General features: G+C 36.1%; 1 protein-coding gene across 1 annotated transcript in view; it reads left to right on the top strand.

The window, feature by feature from the left end:
• LOC122932848 (WD repeat-containing protein 49-like) overlaps positions 1 to 22,914 on the top strand; it is a 190,342-nt gene that overhangs the window by 40,866 nt on the left and 126,562 nt on the right. Inside the window, exons 9-10 of the mRNA XM_044287488.1 lie at positions 669 to 714; positions 7,715 to 7,761. Coding sequence (XP_044143423.1) covers positions 669 to 714; positions 7,715 to 7,761 — 93 coding nt within the window. The remainder of the gene's footprint in view (positions 1 to 668; positions 715 to 7,714; positions 7,762 to 22,914) is intronic.

Raw genomic sequence — 22,914 nt, 5'->3', positions numbered from 1 at the left:
ATTCTCTTTAACGGAAACTGGTCCATAAGTGTTGATGCTGTCCAGCATTATATGACAGCTACATACTCACCAACACTGCAGCTAGTAAATTTGGGTCAGGGTTGACAACTGTCCAGAAATTTGTGGACAGTCCGTAAAAATAGGTGACTTTTTCCCTGTGTCCGTGAAAAAAAAACAGATATGTCCACAATTTTTTTTAAAGGCTGGAGGTTCTTGACTAGACTATTTTGGTGGTAATTATCATTATTTTACAACTCACCGTAAATGCTGGTAATGGGTTCTTCTCAGTATATTGAGCTATAGACGTGGATTACTTAAAATCTTTATCATTCGTTATGGTTTTCTAATCTGTCAGTGAAAAATGCTGTCTGTCTGTGATTTTGGGATAAGTTTTCCAGAAAATAGAAAAATTCTGGTTGGCAATCCTGATTCAGGGGGGCCAGGGGGTTTAAGCCCCGCCCCAGGACTGCCCACAATCAGAATGAGATAGCAACCAATCAGATTCCACCTTTCATTTGTCAGAGGTATTTTGGGAAATGAAACAATCAATCTGATTGGTTGTTATGGACAACTAAGTCGTTTTTTCCTTTACACCAGTTCTGATAAATCTCCCCCAGTATGTATACAAGATTCAGTATATAATCATATTTCTCCTCTTTTCTTTCTAGTGGAACCGACAGTGATGAATGTATGATATTATATGGAGATGACAAGGTAAACTCATGTCAAACTCACCCACTGCTGGTCACTCAACACCTGAATTTAATGAGTTAAACTATGGTTACCTGGTAATATACAGATCATGTACAAATTGTCTTAAAGGGGCAATCCGGTAATTTATATTGATGACCTATCCTCAATCTGCTGTTTAGAAGAGGCCCGTGCTCCGTGAGTGCCGCAGCCTCTTCTTAGGCCATGTGATGTGGCTGAGCTGCAATACCAAACACTGCCACTATACTATGGCTGCACTCACCAGAGCTCCAGTGAGAGCTGCGACTCCCTGAAACAGCCGCTCTGCATCGGTGATGGGACTCGGACCCCCGTCAATGTGATAATGATGACCTATTCCGAGGATAGGTCATCATTATCTTTACCTGGATAACCCCTTTAAAATACCCCCTGCCCCTTCTATGGAAGCCCTATTACATTTCTGCACAAATCAAAACCATAAAATAGCCATTATATAATGTAATACATAGGAGTACTAAAACAAAAAGACCAGCTCACCGCTCAGGTGGGGCCCGGACTCACAAGGGGCCCACTCAGGAGGAGGAGAAAAAGATTTGGTTGCATGGGGTTGTGTAGAAGTTTCTGGGGGGAGGCGCTCAAAAATTTGCTGTGGGGCCCAGTCATTTTTAGTTACACCACTGATTCTGATCCATTAACTTTATCTCTAGTTGGTGGAAATAGCCAACTGCAAAAAATGGTCCAACATCGGATAAAATTCTAGGCTTTATCTGTATGTCACAATAAAACGAGACAAGAACGACATCCTCGCCCGAAATGCGTAAGCAGTTGTTATGTGGGGAAACTCTGCAAAGTATTTTTTTAAAGGGAGTCTGTCACTACTTCTGTACATTCTAAGCTGTTCTCAATGTTTAATGTTCCCAAAAAACTAGTATAAAAGACCCAAAAGGGGCAAAGGAGCACACCCACTCACATTTGAATCGAGCCCCGCTCCCCTCTACTTGATGATGTGGAGGGAGATGGAGTAAAGGCACAAAGAGCAATAACAGTTCAACTATACAAAAAACAATGGGCTCAGGGTACAATATTTTCAACTTACAATGGTTTTTCCTGGGCCATCATATGTTGAAACTAGACTCAACATACAATGCCTCAGACTCAGATCCAACCAATCAATAAGGCTATTCCTCTTGTAAAACACTTGTATTGGCTGTCTTATAGCTCCTCTGTACAGTACGGTGCGGTACTACATCTTCTGTACTGCCCTCTATCTGTGCCAGGATGAGCTTTGGATGTCCGGTGAGGGCGGCTTCATTTTATTTTTGTGGTACACTATTTGCTATACAAGATCCTGAAGAAGCTCCTCTCCTCATAACAGAAAGTGATTTACAGCTTTCAGCCTCTATTCCTGACTGTTATATGTAAGGACCTGCTTTATCTGTCTTAGTTATCTGCTTATTTTTCTTATATCTTTATTTTCTCTTATCATGGGATGAAATTTAAGTATTTGGAACCAACTACTAGTTTTCCACAGAGTTATGGAATCAAGTTACAATGGTTTCAATTTACAATGGTCGTTCCAGAACCAATTAATATTATAACTTGAGGGACCAACTGTACCAATGTTATGGCGGTTTGTCCCTGGAGGATATACATGGTCTTCTCCGATGAGAGGCACAGTCAGTGGCATAACTAGAAATGACTGGGCCCCACACAAATTTTTGAATGGAGCCCCCCAGCAACTTTTTTGTAATCCCCTTCTCCCATGCAACCCCCACCCCTATGACTAGTGAAGATCGCTGTATATGTCACTGTATATAATGTCATTGTACAATCTGGTTTAGGAGGCCCTGGCAATAAAATCATTTAGTGCTCCCTTGGATAGGCCCCTTCTAAGTTCGGGCCCCAAAGCAGCCGCTTCCCCTGCTTCCCCTATAGCTATGCCCCGGGGGACGGTTTTTCCATGTAAAACAATTATAATATAGTAGTGATGAGTGGCAGGGGTCCTATTCGGATTCGTGATATTTCACAAATATTTTTTAGAATATTTGTCATATATTCACGAATTCGTATATTCGTTATATTCTACATTCTTTTTTTTTTACACGAAAATCGGCAAGATGATAATGTAATATGCGAATATTACGCGCTCAATACAGGCGTGGGTCAAAAATAAATATTTAGCACTATAGAATATAGTGCTATATATTCGTTTTTATGAATATTCATCATTTTTTTTTCCATCTGAACACATGATTCCTCCCTGCTTCTTGCTTGTGGGCCAATGAGTCATTGGCCCACAAGCAACTTAAGCAGGGAAGAATTATGACTTCAGATGGAAAAAAATTACGAATATTCTAAAAAATGAATATATAGCACTATATTCAATATAGTGCTATATATTTGTTTTTTAGAATATTTGTCCTTTTTTTCCATTAGAAGTGAACACATGATTCCTCCCTGCTTCTTGCTTGTGGGCCAATGACGTCATTGGCCTACAAGCAAGAAGCAGGGAGGAATCATGTATTCAGATAGAAAAAATGACGAACATTCGATATAACGAATATATAGCACTATATTCTAAATATTCGCGAATTCTCGAAGTGCCGATATTCGCGATTAAAATTTGTTATTAGAATATTCGCTTAACACTATAATATAGGGGTTCACAGCTCTGACAAGCAGTTAACAATGAAGGGTATGTTGACTCTTCTCACAATCTACATATCCTCCTGATACAGGGGGGCTTTTTGACCGTTCTTGCATTGCCTCTCCTCAAACTTGGCCTGTCTTCTGACCCTGGGTGCCAGGGGCGTAGCTAGAACTGACTGGGCCCCACAGCAAATTTTTGTACTGGGCCCCTCCCAAACTTAATGGACGCACTCATACACACACTCGCCACATACATGGACGCACTCACCACATACATGGACGTACTCATACACGCATTCACAACATACATGGACGCACTCACTACATACATGGACGCACTCATACACGCATTCACCACATACATGGATGCACTCATACACGTACTCACCATATACATGGACGCACTCATACACGTACTCACCATATACATGGACGCACTCATTCACGTACTCACCATATACATGGACACACTCATACAGGCACTCACCACATACATGGATGCACTCATACACTCACCACATACATGGATGCACTCATACACTCACCACATACATGGATGCACTCATACACTCACCATATACATGGACGCACTCATACACGCATTCACCACATACATGGACGCATTCATACAGGCACTCACCATATACATGGACGCACTCATACACGCATTCACCACATACATGGACGCACTCATACAGGCACTCACCATATACATGGACGCACTCATACAGGCACTCACCACATACATGGACGCACTCATACACGTACTCACCATATACATGGACGCACTCATACAGGCATTCACCACATACATGGACGCACTCATACAGGCACTCACCATATACATGGACGCACTCATACACGCATTCACCACATACATGGACGCACTCATACAGGCACTCACTACATACATGGACGCACTCATACACACACTCACCATATACATGGACGCACTCATACAGGCATTCACCACATACATGGACGCACTCATACAGGCACTCACCATATACATGGACGCACTCATACACGCATTCACCACATACATGGACGCACTCATACAGGCACTCACCATATACATGGACGCACTCATACAGGCACTCACTACATACATGGACGCACTCATACACGTACTCACCATATACATGGACGCACTCATACAGGCACTCACCACATACATGGATGCACTCATACACTCACCACATACATGGATGCACTCATACACTCACCACATACATGGATGCACTCATACACTCACCACATACATGGACGCACTCATACACGCATTCACCACATACATGGACGCACTCATACACGTACTCATCATATACATGGACGCACTCATACAGGCACTCACCATATACATGGACGCAGTCATAAAGGCACTCACAACATACATGGACGCACTCATACAGGCACTCACCACATACATGGACGCACTCATAAAGGCACTCACAACATACATGGACTCACTCATACAGGCACTCACCACATACATGGATGCACTCATACACTCACCACATACATGGACGCACTCATACACGCATTCACCACATACATGGACGCACTCATACACGTACTCACCATATACATGGACACACTCATACAGGCACTCACCATATACATGGACGCACTCATACACGCATTCACCACATACATGGACGCACTCATACAGGCACTCACCACATACATGGACGCACTCATAAAGGCACTCACAACATACATGGACTCACTCATACAGGCACTCACCACATACATGGATGCACTCATACACTCACCACATACATGGACGCACTCATACACGCACTCACCACATAAATGGACGCACTCATACAGGAACTCACTACATACATGGACGCACGTATACAGGCACTCACCACATACATGGAGGCACTCATACACTCACCACATACATGGACGCACTCATACAGGCACTCACTACATACATGGACGCACTCATACAGGCACTCACCACATACATGGACGCACTCATACAGGCACTCACCACATACATGGACGCACTCATAAAAGCACTCACAACATACATGGACTCACTCATACAGGCACTCACCACATACATGGATGCACTCATACACTCACCACATACATGGACGCACTCATACACGCACTCACCACATAAATGGACGCACTCATACAGGAACTCACTACATACATGGACGCACGTATACAGGCACTCACCACATACATGGAGGCACTCATACACTCACCACATACATGGACGCACTCATACAGGCACTCACTACATACATGGACGCACTCATACAGGCACTCACCACATACATGGACGCACTCATACAGGCACTCACCACATACATGGACGCACTCATACAGGCACTCACCACATACATGGACGCACTCATAAAGGCACTCACAACATACATGGACTCACTCATACAGGCACTCACCACATACATGGATGCACTCATACACTCACCACATACATGGACGCACTCATACACGCACTCACCACATAAATGGACGCACTCATACAGGAACTCACTACATACATGGACGCACGTATACAGGCACTCACCACATACATGGAGGCACTCATACACTCACCACATACATGGACGCACTCATACAGGCACTCACTACATACATGGACGCACTCATACAGGCACTCACCACATACATGGACGCACTCATACAGGCACTCACCACATACATGGACGCACTCATAAAGGCACTCACAACATACATGGACTCACTCATACAGGCACTCACCACATACATGGATGCACTCATACACTCACCACATACATGGACGCACTCATACACGCACTCACCACATAAATGGACGCACTCATACAGGAACTCACTACATACATGGACGCACGTATACAGGCACTCACCACATACATGGAGGCACTCATACACTCACCACATACATGGACGCACTCATACAGGCACTCACTACATACATGGACGCACTCATACAGGCACTCACCACATACATGGACGCACTCATACAGGCACTCACCACATACATGGACGCACTCATACAGGCACTCACCACATACATGGACAGACTCACATACGCACTCACCACATATATGGACATATATACTGTGTATGTATATATATATATATATACACACACACATTACATACACATGAACTTACAAGTAGTTATACACCTATTTCTACAGACAGACACTATTTCTACAGACAGACACTTACCTTTCCTGTAGACAGCTGATGTCTGGTCCTCACAGGCAGCCTGGAGAAGTAGGTGCCATCACCCCTCTGTGCCATCCAGTGACAGCAGTAGTAGGTTTTAGGCGGGACCAGTCTCCCTCCATAGTCCCACTCCCAGTCCCTCCTCCCCACAGCAGGACAGGTAACAACCACCCCCCCCCCCGGCCTGGCCCCGCCCCCTCCACCGCCAGATGCGGTCCGGACGGGCGGGCCCCCAGTGGCGTAGGGCCCCATAGCCACTGCTATGGTTGCTATGGCGATCCCTACGCCACTGCTGGGTGCACACGCAGCCACTCCTATAGGTTGTGGGGCAGCTCCACCGGTAGCCTCTCTCCTGCTCTGCACCCACTTTTAGATCTATCCCAACTCACTTGGTGGAAAGGTCTGCCCCTCTTAAAGACTAATTTGGTCCACCCACATGAGCACTAAAGCATACTTACGTCTATGCATTCTCACACTTCTAGGGCCCAACCGGCGAACCTTTCCCCACCAGTCCTGGCTCCAGGAGCCATATTTTTCAGTTGCCATCATGGATAGGGCAAGGCAACCCATATAATAAACAAGATAAGCAATATATTAGTTTATAACAGTGCATTATATATTATACAGCCATGCAGTCCACGACTCCACCACAAGTTCCACCTGTAGCCAGCTGGGAAAAGCATGTTACACACAGTCCAGAGCATGGCAATGCTTCACATTAGCCCTAGTCCAGGTAATAAAGCAACAAACAAGTGGGGGCGTCAATCCACCCCTTTACAGGAACACTGTCACACCTCACACACAAATATATTTTGTCTTTGCTGTGCTAATAGTTTTAAAACGTAGGGGAAGATTTATCAAACTGGTGTAGAGTAGAACTGGCTTAGTCCATAGCAACCAATCAGATTCCATCTTTCATTTTTTACAGCTCCGTTGGAAAAGGAAAGGTGGAAACTGATTGGTTGCTATGGGCAGCTAAGCCAGTTCTACTTTACACCAGTTTGATAAATGACCCCCATAGTTCTTAAACAGTTTCTATGGAAAACCGCACAGTACAACCATGTCCATTCATATTTTGATGGTGATTACTGTTCTTACTATTGTCAATGACAGTAATCAAATTGCATATAATGTAATTACAATATACCCACTAACCACCAATTCTTTATTACAGGGATGTGTGAACATTCTGCTATTCACTTCAATAGGAGAAACCTTAAGGTACAATAATGCCTAAAAACAGACATCCTCCTGATGGAATCTATTGTAATAACTATATTAACAGCATGCACAAGACCATGGCCATATTGTGGTCACAGACCACAGATCTGCAAAATACGGATCTGTGTGTAATCTGCTTTTTTCTCCATCCCATTACTAGAAATGACTATTCTTGTCCCCAATACGGACAAGAATAAAACGCATTCTATAATTTGCAGAATGGACATATAGATGCCGAAAGCACATGGATGACACCTGTGTGCTGTCCGTTTTTTTTTTTTTTTTTTTTTGCAGACCCATAGTCTGTGTGCAATCAGCAAAAAATGTGGATTGGACATGGATACAAAATATGGTTGTATGCATGAGAGTAGTAAGAGGATGGATGTTTCGTCAAACTAAAAGTGACAGGTACCACGCCCCCTTTTATACAGTTAAACCCGCCCCTTTTATATTGATTGATAGTGTTTGATATAAAGTTTATATCGCTTGATACTGCTTGATATTAAGTTTATATCGCTTGATATTGTTTGATATAAAGAGTATTCGTCCATTAAGGTCTTACCACTTCTGTCAGCTTCTTACTACAGATAGCAACATCCTCTCAGACATTCTTCTCAGATTACTGGTAGGGCTAGAACAGGATGTTGAGTACAGCTTACTACAGATGGTGAAATCTAATGTCCGGCAGTTACAAAAAAAAAATATATAAATAAATAAGAGAGACATATACTAATGAATGTGCTAATAGTTGCAACATGTGTTTTACAACAGGACCCGCATATATAAAACAGGACACAGTCTGTGTATGGTTAGCACAGAGATACGTAGACGTACATGCATAGGGCTATCCAACTATCTTTCTATATCCAGCTATGTGTTATCTATCGATGTATCTATACATCCATATACCCATCTATCTAAAGTCTAACTATCAATTTATCTACCTATCTATCCTTATATCTAACAATTATCTAACTTTCTATCTACCTAGCTATAGTCTATCTTTCTAGCTATTTCTATCTATCCATTTTATCAATCAATCCCTATCTATAGTCTATCTATTCATCTATCTGTTTTATATCTATCTACTTATCCATAGTCTATCTATCCATCTATCTGTTTTATATCTATCTACTTATCTATAGTCTATTTTTCCATCTATCTATCTATCTATTATCTATCCTTCTATCTATCTATCTATCTATCTATCTATCTATCTATCAATTATCTAACTTTCTATCTACCTAGCTATAGTCTATCTTTCTAGCTATTTCTATCTATCCATTTTATCTATCAATCCCTGTCTATAGTCTATCTATTCATCTATCTGTTTTATATTTATCTACTTATCTATAGTCTATCTATCCATCTATCTGTTTTCTATCTATCTACTTATCTATAGTCTATTTTCCATCTATCTATCTATTATCTATCCTTCTATCTATCTATCAAATATCTATATTTCTGTCTATCAATTATCTATATTTCTATCTACCTATCTATAGTCTATCTTTACATCTATCTGCTAGCTATCTTTCCATGTATCTATCTACATAGCTATGTATCTATACATCCATATACCCCATCTATCTAAAGTTTATCTATCAATTTATCTACCTATCAATCCTTATATCTAACAATTATCTATCTAACTTTCTATCTACCTAGCTATAGTCTATCTTTCTAGCTATTTCTATCTATCCATTTTATCTATCAATCCCTATCTATAGTCTATCTATCCATCTATCTATCTGTTTTCTATCTATCTACTTATCTTTAGTCTATTTTTCCATCTATCTATCTATCTATTATCTATCCTTCTATCTATGTATCTATCTATCTATCTCTCTATCAATTATCTATATTTCTATCTACCTATCTATAGTCTATCTTTACATCTATCTGTTATCTAGCTATCTTTCCATCTATCTATCTATCTATCTATCTATCTATCTATCTATGTATCTATACAGCCATATACCCCATCTATCTAAAGTCTATCTATCAATTTATCTACCTATCTATCCTTCTATCTAACAATTATCTATCTATCTTTCTATCTACCTAGCTATAGTCTATCTTTCTAGCTATTTCCATCTATCCATTTTATCTAATAATCCATTTTTACCAGACAACTGTCTATCTATCTATCTATCTATCTGTCTATCCAGCTATCTGTTATCTATCCATTTATTTATCCAACTATCTATTATCTATGTTTATATACATCCATATACCCATCTATCTAAATTCTATCTATCTATCTTTCTAGCTACCTATCTATAGTCGATCTAGCCAGCTACCTGTTTGCTATCTATCAATGTATCTACATATCTATCCTTCTATCTATCTATTAGCTATCTATCTTTCTAGCTACCTATCTTTAGTCTATCTATCCATCTGTTTTCTATCTAGCTACTTATTTTTAGTCTATTTTTCCATCTATCTATCTATCTATTATCTATCCCATATACCCCATCAATCTAAAGCCTATCTATCAATTTATCTACCTATCTATCCTTCTATCTAACAATTATCTATCTATCTATCTATCTTTCTATCTACCTAGATATAGTCTATCTTTCTAGCTATTTCTATCTATCCATTTTATCTATCAATCCCTATCTATAGTCTATCTATCATCTATCTGTTTGCTATCTGTTATCTATATGTCTTTCTATCTATTTAGCTATCTATTTATCTAGCTTCTAATATCTATCTAACTTCCAATCTTTCTATCTATTTTCCTATCAAGCTATCCATTTATCTAACAATTTATCCATTGATCTGTCTTTCTATCTATCTTTCTATCTACCTAGCTATAGTCTATCTTTATAGCTATTTTTATCTATCCATTCTATCAATCCATTTTTATCCAGACAACTGTCTATCTATCTATCTATCTATCTATCTATCCATCCAGCTATCTGTTATCTATCCATTTATCTATCCAACTATCTTATCTATTATCTATCTTTCTCTCTATCTATCTAGATATCTAACAAATGTATCTTTCTATCTATCTAACTGGCTGTCTTTCGATTTGTTTTATCATTCTATCCATTTTTCTAACAATGTATCCATTTATCTATCTATCTATCTATCTATCTATTTCTAACCCATCTAGCTACGATAACATGGCTAGCTATCAAACATTTATTTACATTTCTATCAAACATCTATTTATCTTTCTACCGATCTGTCAGTCTTTCTATCTATTATCTATCTTTCTATCTATTATCTATCTTTCTATCTATTATCTATATGTCTTTCTATCTATTTATCTAGCTTCTAATATCTATCTAACTTCCAATCTTTCTATCTATTTTCCTATCAATCTATAAATTCATCTAACAATTTTTCCATTGATCTGTCTTTCTATCTATCTTTCTATCAATTTTTTTCTATCTATCCAGCTATCTAACAATTTTTCCATTTATCTATCTATGATCAATTTATCCGTATATCTGTGCCAATATAGACAGACAAACCCCACCACTCTGTCAATACACAATTTGAAATGTTTACACAATACAAAATTTCAAAAATGTTGTACAATATGCTGTAAAAATGTAAAAATGTAACAATTATCAATTTATCCGTATATCTATCTATCCCAATCTAACGTTTCAATAGATAAATATTTTATCTATCTATATACCTATCAATCTATATAACAATTTATCTATTTATCTATCTATCTTTCTATCTATTTCTAACCATCTAGCTACTGTAACAGGGCTATCTATCAAACATCTATCTATTTACATTTCTAGCTATCAAACATTTTTTTATCTATCTATCTAACTGGCTGTCTTTCTATCTTTCTTTCTATCTATTATCTATCTTTCAATCTATCTATCCATTTATCTAACAAATGTATCTTTCCATCTATCTAACTGGCTGTCTTTCGATCTGTTTTCCCTATCAATCTATCCATTTATCTAACAATGTATCCATTTATCTATCTATCTATCTATCTATCTATCTATCTATCTATCTATTTCTAACCAGCTAGCTACTATAACAGGGCTATCTATCAAACATTTATTTACATTTCTATCAAACATGTATTTATCTATCTACATAGCTAACTGTCTTTCTATCTATTATATATCTAGCTTTCTTTCTATCTATTATCTATATGTCTTTCTATCTATTTTAGCTATCTATTTATCTAGCTTCTAATATCTATCTAACTTCCAATCGTTCTGTCTATTTTCCTATCAATCTATCCATTTATCTAACAATTTATCCATTGATATGTCTGTCTATCTATCTTTCTATAATTTTTTATAGCTATCCAGCTATCTAACAATTTATCCATTTATCTATATATGGTCATTTTATCCGTATAGCTGTGCCAATATAGACAGACAAACCCCACCACTCTGTCATTACACACAGCAATGTTGCAAAGTTGTATTCATTTGAAATGTTTACACAATTCAAAAATTCAAAGTGTTGTACAATATGCTGTAAAAATATTAAAATGCTCAATTTATCCGTATAGCTATCAATCTTTCTATCCTTCTATCAATCTATCTATTTATCTTTCTATCAAACATCTATGTATCTTTCTATCTAACCGTCTACCTTGCCACTATCTTTCTAGCTATCACATATCTATTTATCTATCATTTTATCTATCTATCTATCTACATATCTAGCTATCTACCTATTTGACTATTTATCTAATAATTTATCTAGACATCTATCTATCGATCAATTTATCTATGAACAATCTAACTATCTAACTATCTACCTATTTTATCTATCTATCCATTCTATCTATCTGTCTTTCTATCTATCTTTCTATCTATTATCTATCTTTCCATTATCTTTCTATCTATAACATATCTATTTATCTATCAATTTAGCAATCAACAACATATATATATATATATATATATATACACAACTATTTATCTAGCTTTAAACAGCTATCAATTTATCTATCTATTTATGTTCAATTTATCCGTATAGCGGCGCCAATATAAACAGACAAACCCCACCACTCGGTCAATACACACAGCAATGTTGCAAAGTTGTAGTCATTTAAAATGTTTACACAATTCAAAATTTCAAAGTGTTGTACAATATGCTGTAAAAATGTTAAAATGCTCAATTTATCCGTATAGCTATCAATCTTTCTATCCTTCTAGCAATCTATCTATTTATCTTTCTATCAAACATCTATTTATCTTTCTATCTAACCGTCTATCTTGCCACTATCTTGCTAACTATCACATATCTATTTATCTATCAATTTATCTATCTATCTATCTATCTACATATCTAACTATCTACCTATTTGACTATTTATCTAACAATTTATCTAGACATCTTTCTATCAATTTATCTATCTTTCTATCTATCTACATACCCAACTATCTACCTATTTGACTATTTATCTAACATTTTATCTAGACATCTATCTATCAATCAATTTATCTATCTGCCTATCTATTATATGTAGCTATCCATTCTATCCATCTGTCTAGCTATCTATCTTTATATCTATTACCTATCTTTCCATTATCTTTCTATCTATAACATATCTATTTATCTATCAATTTAGCAATCAACAATCTATCTAAATATCTGCCATTTTATTTATCTAGCTTCTAATATCTATCTAACAGCCTATCTTTCTTTAAATTTTATATAAAATTTATAGTGTTTGACATAAAGTTTTAGTTTGATATAAAATTTATAGTGTTTGATATAAAGTTTATATCGCTTGATATTGTTTGATATAAAGAGTATTTGTCCATTAAGGTCTGGCAGCTTCTTACTACTGAGGGCAACATCTTCCCAGACATTCTTCTCAGATTACTGTTAGTGGTAAAACAGGACGTTTGAGTACAGCTTAGTACAGATGGTAAAATCTAATGTCCGGCAGTTACAAATTAAAAAAATAAATTTGCTGTTAAATTTATATTGATTCTTACTACATTTGTATTCGTCCGTTAAGGTCTTACCACTTCTGTTAGCTTCTTACTACAGAGGGCAACATCCTCCAAGACATTCTTCTCAGATCACTGCTAATGCTAAAACAGGTTGTTAAGTTTCATTTTGATAAAAAATCTTTTTGGATATGCATTTATATAAAAAAACCTTGTGTTGGCACATTAAGTAGTTGCTGTCTTTCAAATAGTTAGATTATGTTTTATAAGAATTTATATGTTTATTATAGTCCTTTTTATGTCCAAATCTTAATTTTATATTAAAAACTTATCAAAGTGTTAGAAATGGGCATATCCAAAAAGATTTTTTATCAAAATGAAACTTAACAACCTGTTTTAGCATTAGCAGTGATCTGAGAAGAATGTCTTGGAGGATGTTGCCCTCTGTAGTAAGAAGCTAACAGAAGTGGTAAGACCTTAACGGACGAATACAAATGTAGTAAGAATCAATATAAATTTAACAGCAAATTTATTTTTTTAATTTGTAACTGCCGGACATTAGATTTTACCATCTGTACTAAGCTGTACTCAAACGTCCTGTTTTACCACTAACAGTAATCTGAGAAGAATTTCTGGGAAGATGTTGCCCTCAGTAGTAAGAAGCTGCCAGACCTTAATGGACAAATACTCTTTATATCAAACAATATCAAGCGATATAAACTTTATATCAAACACTATAAATTTTATATCAAACTAAAACTTTATGTCAAACACTATAAATTTTATATAAAATTTAAAGAAAGATAGGCTGTTAGATAGATATTAGAAGCTAGATAAATAAAATGGCAGATATTTAGATAGATTGTTGATTGCTAAATTGATAGATAAATAGATATGTTATAGATAGAAAGATAATGGAAAGATAGGTAATAGATATAAAGATAGATAGCTAGACAGATGGATAGAATGGATAGCTACATATAATAGATAGGCAGATAGATAAATTGATTGATAGATAGATGTCTAGATAAAATGTTAGATAAATAGTCAAATAGGTAGATAGTTGGATATGTAGATAGATAGAAAGATAGATAAATTGATAGAAAGATGTCTAGATAAATTGTTAGATAAATAGTCAAATAGGTAGATAGTTAGATATGTAGATAGATAGATAGATAGATAAATTGATAGATAAATAGATATGTGATAGTTAGCAAGATAGTGGCAAGATAGACGGTTAGATAGAAAGATAAATAGATGTTTGATAGAAAGATAAATAGATAGATTGCTAGAAGGATAGAAAGATTGATAGCTATACGGATAAATTGAGCATTTTAACATTTTTACAGCATATTGTACAACACTTTGAAATTTTGAATTGTGTAAACATTTTAAATGACTACAACTTTGCAACATTGCTGTGTGTATTGACCGAGTGGTGGGGTTTGTCTGTTTATATTGGCGCCGCTATACGGATAAATTGAACATAAATAGATAGATAAATTGATAGCTGTTTAAAGCTAGATAAATAGTTGTGTATATATATATATATATATATATATATGTTGTTGATTGCTAAATTGATAGATAAATAGATATGTTATAGATAGAAAGATAATGGAAAGATAGATAATAGATAGAAAGATAGATAGAAAGACAGATAGATAGAATGGATAGATAGATAAAATAGGTAGATAGTTAGATAGTTAGATTGTTCATAGATAAATTGATCGATAGATAGATGTCTAGATAAATTATTAGATAAATAGTCAAATAGGTAGATAGCTAGATATGTAGATAGATAGATAGATAAAATGATAGATAAATAGATATGTGATAGCTAGAAAGATAGTGGCAAGGTAGACGGTTAGATAGAAAGATACATAGATGTTTGATAGAAAGATAAATAGATAGATTGATAGAAGGATAGAAAGATTGATAGCTATACGGATAAATTGAGCATTTTAATATTTTTACAGCATATTGTACAACACTTTGAATTTTTGAATTGTGTAAACATTTCAAATGAATACAACTTTGCAACATTGCTGTGTGTAATGACAGAGTGGTGGGGTTTGTCTGTCTATATTGGCACAGCTATACGGATAAAATGACCATATATAGATAAATGGATAAATTGTTAGATAGCTGGATAGCTATAAAAAATTATAGAAAGATAGATAGACAGACATATCAATGGATAAATTGTTAGATAAATGGATAGATTGATAGGAAAATAGACAGAACGATTGGAAGTTAGATAGATATTAGAAGCTAGATAAATAGATAGCTAAAATAGATAGAAAGACATATAGATAATAGATAGAAAGAAAGCTAGATATATAATAGATAGAAAGACAGTTAGCTATGTAGATAGATAAATACATGTTTGATAGAAATGTAAATAAATGTTTGATAGATAGCCCTGTTATAGTAGCTAGCTGGTTAGAAATAGATAGATAGATAGATAGATAGATAGATAAATGGATACATTGTTAGATAAATGGATAGATTGATAGGGAAAACAGATCGAAAGACAGCCAGTTAGATAGATGGAAAGATACATTTGTTAGATAAATGGATAGATAGATTGAAAGATAGATAATAGATAGAAAGAAAGATAGAAAGACAGCCAGTTAGATAGATAGATAAAAAAATGTTTGATAGCTAGAAATGTAAATAGATAGATGTTTGATAGATAGCCCTGTTACAGTAGCTAGATGGTTAGAAATAGATAGAAAGATAGATAGATAAATAGATAAATTGTTATATAGATTGATAGGTATATAGATAGATAAAATATTTATCTATTGAAACGTTAGATTGGGATAGATAGATATACGGATAAATTGATAATTGTTACATTTTTACATTTTTACAGCATATTGTACAACATTTTTGAAATTTTGTATTGTGTAAACATTTCAAATTGTGTATTGACAGAGTGGTGGGGTTTGTCTGTCTATATTGGCACAGATATACGGATAAATTGATCATAGATAGATAAATGGAAAAATTGTTAGATAGCTGGATAGATAGAAAAAAATTGATAGAAAGATAGATAGAAAGACAGATCAATGGAAAAATTGTTAGATGAATTTATAGATTGATAGGAAAATAGATAGAAAGATTGGAAGTTAGATAGATATTAGAAGCTAGATAAATAGATAGAAAGACATATAGATAATAGATAGAAAGATAGATAATAGATAGAAAGATAGATAATAGATAGAAAGACTGACAGATCGGTAGAAAGATAAATAGATGTTTGATAGAAATGTAAATAAATGTTTGATAGCTAGCCATGTTATCGTAGCTAGATGGGTTAGAAATAGATAGATAGATAGATAGATAAATGGATACATTGTTAGAAAAATGGATAGAATGATAAAACAAATCGAAAGACAGCCAGTTAGATAGATAGAAAGATACATTTGTTAGATATCTAGATAGATAGAGAGAAAGATAGATAATAGATAAGATAGTTGGATAGATAAATGGATAGATAACAGATAGCTGGATGGATAGATAGATAGATAGATAGATAGATAGACAGTTGTCTGGATACAAATGGATTGATAGAATGGATAGATAAAAATAGCTATAAAGATAGACTATAGCTAGGTAGATAGAAAGATAGATAGAAAGACAGATCAATGGATAAATTGTTAGATAAATGGATAGCTTGATAGGAAAATAGATAGAAAGATTGGAAGTTAGATAGATATTAGAAGATAGCTAAATAGATAGAAAGACATATAGATAACAGATAGCAAACAGATAGATGATAGATAGACTATAGATAGGGATTGATAGATAAAATGGATAGATAGAAATAGCTAGAAAGATAGACTATATCTAGGTAGATAGAAAGATAGATAGATAGATAATTGTTAGATAGAAGGATAGATAGGTAGATAAATTGATAGATAGGCTTTAGATTGATGGGGTATATGGGATAGATAATAGATAGATAGATGGAAAAATAGACTAAAAATAAGTAGCTAGATAGAAAACAGATGGATAGATAGACTAAAGATAGGTAGCTAGAAAGATAGATAGCTAATAGATAGATAGAAGGATAAATATGTAGATACATTGATAGATAGCAAACAGGTAGCTGGCTAGATCGACTATAGATAGGTAGCTAGAAAGATAGATAGATAGAATTTAGATAGATGGGTATATGGATGTATATAAACATAGATAATAGATAGTTGGATAAATAAATGGATAGATAACAGATAGCTGGATAGCTGGATAGATAGATAGATAGATAGATAGATAGATAGATAGATAGACAGTTGTCTGGTAAAAATGGATTATTAGATAAAATGGATAGATGGAAATAGCTAGAAAGATAGACTATAGCTAGGTAGATAGAAAGATAGATAGATAATTGTTAGATAGAAGGATAGATAGGTAGATAAATTGATAGATAGACTTTAGATAGATGGGGTATATGGCTGTATAGATAGATAGATAGATAGATAGATGGAAAGATAGCTAGATAACAGATAGATGTAAAGATAGACTATAGATAGGTAGATAGAAATATAGATAATTGATAGAGAGATAGATAGATACATAGATAGAAGGATAGATAATAGATAGATAGATAGATAGATAGATGGAAAAATAGACTAAAGATAAGTAGATAGATAGAAAACAGATAGATAGATGGATAGATAGACTATAGATAGGGATTGATAGATAAAATGGATAGATAGAAATAGCTAGAAAGATAGACTATAGCTAGGTAGATAGAAAGTTAGATAGATAATTGTTAGATATAAGGATTGATAGGTAGATAAATTGATAGATAAACTTTAGATAGATGGGGTATATGGATGTATAGATACATAGCTATGTAGATAGATACATGGAAAGATAGCTAGCAGATAGATGTAAAGATAGACTATAGATAGGTAGATAGAAATATAGATAATTGATAGACAGAAATATAGATATTTGATAGATAGATAGAAGGATAGATAATAGATAGATAGATGGAAAATAGACTATAGATAAGTAGATAGATAGAAAACAGATAGATGGATAGATAGACTATAGATAAGTAGATAAATATAAAACAGATAGATGAATAGATAGACTATAGACAGGGATTGATAGATAAAATGGATAGATAGAAATAGCTAGAAAGATAGACTATAGCTAGGTAGATAGAAAGTTAGATAATTGATAGATAGATAGATAGATAGATAGATAGATAGAAGGATAGATAATAGATAGATAGATGGAAAAATAGACTATAGATAAGTAGATAGATATAAAACAGATAGATGGATAGATAGACTATGGATAAGTAGATAGATATAAAACAGATAGATGAATAGATAGACTATAGATAGGGATTGATTGATAAAATGGATAGATAGAAATAGCTAGAAAGATAGACTATAGCTAGGTAGATAGAAAGTTAGATAATTGTTAGATATAAGGATAGATAGGTAGATAAATTGATAGTTAGACTTTAGATAGATGGGTATATGGATGTATAGATACATCGATAGATAACACATAGCTGGATATAGAAAGATAGTTGGATAGCCCTATGCATGTACGTCTACGTATCTCTGTGCTAACCATACACAGACTGTGTCCTGTTTTATATATGCGGGTCCTGTTGTAAAACACATGTTGCAACTATTAGCACATTCATTAGTATATGTCTCTCTTATTTATTTATATATTTTTTTTTTGTAACTGCCGGACATTAGATTTCACCATCTGTAGTAAGCTGTACTCAACATCCTGTTCTAGCCCTACCAGTAATCTGAGAAGAATGTCTGAGAGGATGTTGCTATCTGTAGTAAGAAGCTGACAGAAGTGGTAAGACCTTAATGGACGAATACTCTTTATATCAAACAATATCAAGCGATATAAACTTAATATCAAGCAGTATCAAGCGATATAAACTTTATATCAAACACTATCAATCAATATAAAAGGGGTGGGTTTAACTGTATAAAAGGGGGCGTGGTACCTGTCACTTTTAGTTTGACGAAACATCCATCCTCTTACTACTCATGAGGCCTAGCTCACACTTCAGTGATCAAAATTCAAAATGATTGTGAGCCAAAACCAGGAGTGGAGCCTTCACAGAGATAAGGTGTAATGGGAAGGTTTCCTCCTTTTCTGTGTTTCTGACCTGCACCTGGTTTTGTCTCACAATAACTGATTGAAGTCACTGATCAAATCACTGAAGTGTGAACTAGGCCTTACATTAACCCTTTCCTGACGTGACAATTTTCCGTTTTGGTTTTTCGTTCCCTGCCTACCCAGAGCCAGAACTTTTTTTTATTTTTCTGCTCACATAGCCGTATGAGGGCTTGTTTTTGCAAGACAAGTTGTACTTTCTAATGCCACTATTTAATATTATATAGGATGTAGGGAAAAAAATTCAAAATGGGGTGGAACTGGAAAAAAAACACAATTCCGCCACAGTTTTACATTTGTTTTTTACGATGTTTACTATACAGTAAAACTAACTTGTGCCCTTCATTCTCCAGGTCAGTATGAATCCGGGGATACCACATATGTATAGTTTTTCTTGCATTTTAATATTGAAAAAAATAAAACTTTGGAAAAAATTATTTTTTTCTTCTCATCGTCATATTCTGACCCCCATAACTTTTTTTTTTCTAGTTATGTCTACGGAGATGTGTAGGGGCTTATTTTTTGCGGGCCGATCTGTAGTTTTTGCCAATATCATTTGTTTTCCACACCCGGTGATGCCCATAATGTTATTTTGTTAAATTGTTTATTTATTTATTATTATTTTGGAGAAAGGGGGTGATTGAATTTTTTTTTTTTTCTTTACTTTTAAAAAAAACTTTTTGTTAAAAAGTACAGGCTCCGGCTCATTATTACAACAGTGCACTTTCCCCGATCTCCGCCAGGAGAAAAGCGCATCTGACCTGGAAGCGCGCGTGTCTAGTTTTTAACACTCTCAGATGCCATGGTCACATTTTACCACGGCATCTGAGTGGTTGAATGTCCACGGCCCGTATAACCGCCGATTGCGGACATTAGTCGCGGGTGCCTGCTGTATAAAACTGCAGGCATCCGGTTGCTATGTTGCAAGGCTCCGCAACTTAGGCGCCATGTTTAAAGACCCGACATGTGATGCACGACAGATGTCGGGAAGGGGTTAATGTTGTCACTTGTCGAGGGATATACATTCACTTCTTGGAGGCCAACCTCTGAGATTACCACTGATCATTTAAATAAAGGGGCTGCAGCACTAATTTAGTGCTGCACCCTTTCCACAATTTTTCCCCGGATGGTAGTGCCCGGGCCACCCACTGTGCAGGCAACTGTAGCATAACACCATTCAACAAAAAATGCATTGCAATCTGTAGGCAGCATGTAATGGAGCAGGAGGAGCTGAGCAGATTCATATATAGTTTTATGGGAAAGATTCAGTAAAACTTGTAATTTATTCATTTAAATTCCTGCTATTTCTTATTTTGTTGTTCAAGTGGGAGGTGTTATCAGTAGCATTATCTGAGGAAGTGTGTATACAGAGATAGCTGCCACAGATAACACCTCCCCTTGATCATTAAGTGATGGCAGCCAAAGCTGTGTCCCCTCCATTCTCAGGATTGGTGGAGGTCTCAGAGATTGGACCCCATTGATCATCCTAATGATAGGCCATCACTTCTTAAAATAGGAATAACCATTTAACCTCCCCCTGACATAACAGTATGTCAGCAGGACACAAGAGGTGTGTCGGGTGGGGTCATGAACTGATAACACTGATCCCAGTTATTAAATCCCTTTAGATGCTGCTGTTAATAGCGATCATGGCATCTGAGCAGTTAGACAGAGGGAGGTGGCTCCATCTGCCGTCTGATCAAAGCCCCTGTGGTGAAATCGCTGGGCTCCAATCGGTTGCTATGACAGCTTGGGACCTTGTGAAGACCTGCCTGAAAAGCTGTGCTGGAAGCACTGCGTCACAGGCATCCTGTCAGAATACCATAGACTGCAATAGTATACTATTACAGTGTATGGTACAAGACATGGACGGATTGGCAATGTACCCCCTGGGAAGATTCCTAGTGAGTTGACTGCCTTCTACTATGTAGTGGGCTGCTGGCCTGCAATGTGTTTTACAGTCTGTAACACAGATCTATGATTGCTGTGCTATGCACTTTAGGAGTCCCTGCGTTGCTTGGGGGCCCCGTGCCTGACTCCATATATGGCATCACTGCGCTGTGAGTCCTATGCTAACTCCATATATGGCTATAGAGTCACTTGGGTATCCCCAAACACTTTTAGCATGTTTGTTGACACCACTGTATTTTTAAATGTTATTAATTCCTTACTCTTAAATTGTTACTGCCAGGTCTCAAACCCACGACCTTCTATGAGAGACGGACACGCAAACCAGTGAGCTACAGAGCCCACTGTTATCAATAGAAGGATTTTCTCTAACTAAAAACCTTCATTATTATTCATGTACAACATACTAATATCTACAGAGACATCTCTATAAACCAGTAAATTGTATGGGATAACCGCAGAAGTATAATTTATTTAGTAATTATAAAAAAAAAAAATGGAACAAAATAAACATATATACTTAAAAATTTATTTATTGAAATTTATTATGCTCACCGCCAATCACCGGCATTCAAAGGGGTTGGCCCATCATAGACAATGAGGGCATATCGCTAGGAGAGACCCACACTTACACCGAGAATGGAGTGGGGAAAAGTGGTGGAGGGCGCACTGCACATGTGCAGCCGCCCTCTTTTAATTTCTATGGGGAAGCCTAAAATAGCAGAGCGATGGCTCTGCTATTTTCGGTGGCCCCATAGAAATCAATGGAAGCTGTGGCCTCGCAAGCCTGGTGCGCTCCCATTCGGAAGGTTCTTGGCGGTGGCCGGAACCCGGGCTCCTCCAGCCACCGCTCTCCCCACTCCGTTCTTGGCGTAGGTGTGGGTCCCAGCGGTAGGACCCGCACCTATCAGACAATGGGGGTATATCTTAGCGATATGCCCCCATTGTCTGATGGGCCAACCCCTTTAACGCTTCAGATGCCATGGGCCAATTGTGAATTGACATTGTATTCTGTTTTTCTGATATATCGCCCATATAAAAGATTCATGTGCTCCATACACTATTGTGCTGACCTACTGGCAGGTTTGCATCACCTACAGTTCTATTGCCATGGCCCTGTCAACCAGTGCAATGCCTTGCTTACTTGTACATTAGA

The sequence above is a fragment of the Bufo gargarizans genome, chromosome 3 (genome assembly GCF_014858855.1).
Source record: "Bufo gargarizans isolate SCDJY-AF-19 chromosome 3, ASM1485885v1, whole genome shotgun sequence".
In the NCBI taxonomy this organism is placed as follows: Eukaryota; Metazoa; Chordata; class Amphibia; order Anura; family Bufonidae; genus Bufo; species Bufo gargarizans.
The sequence above is the reverse complement of the archived record's forward strand: the minus strand, read 5'-3'. Positions and strand labels throughout refer to the sequence as shown.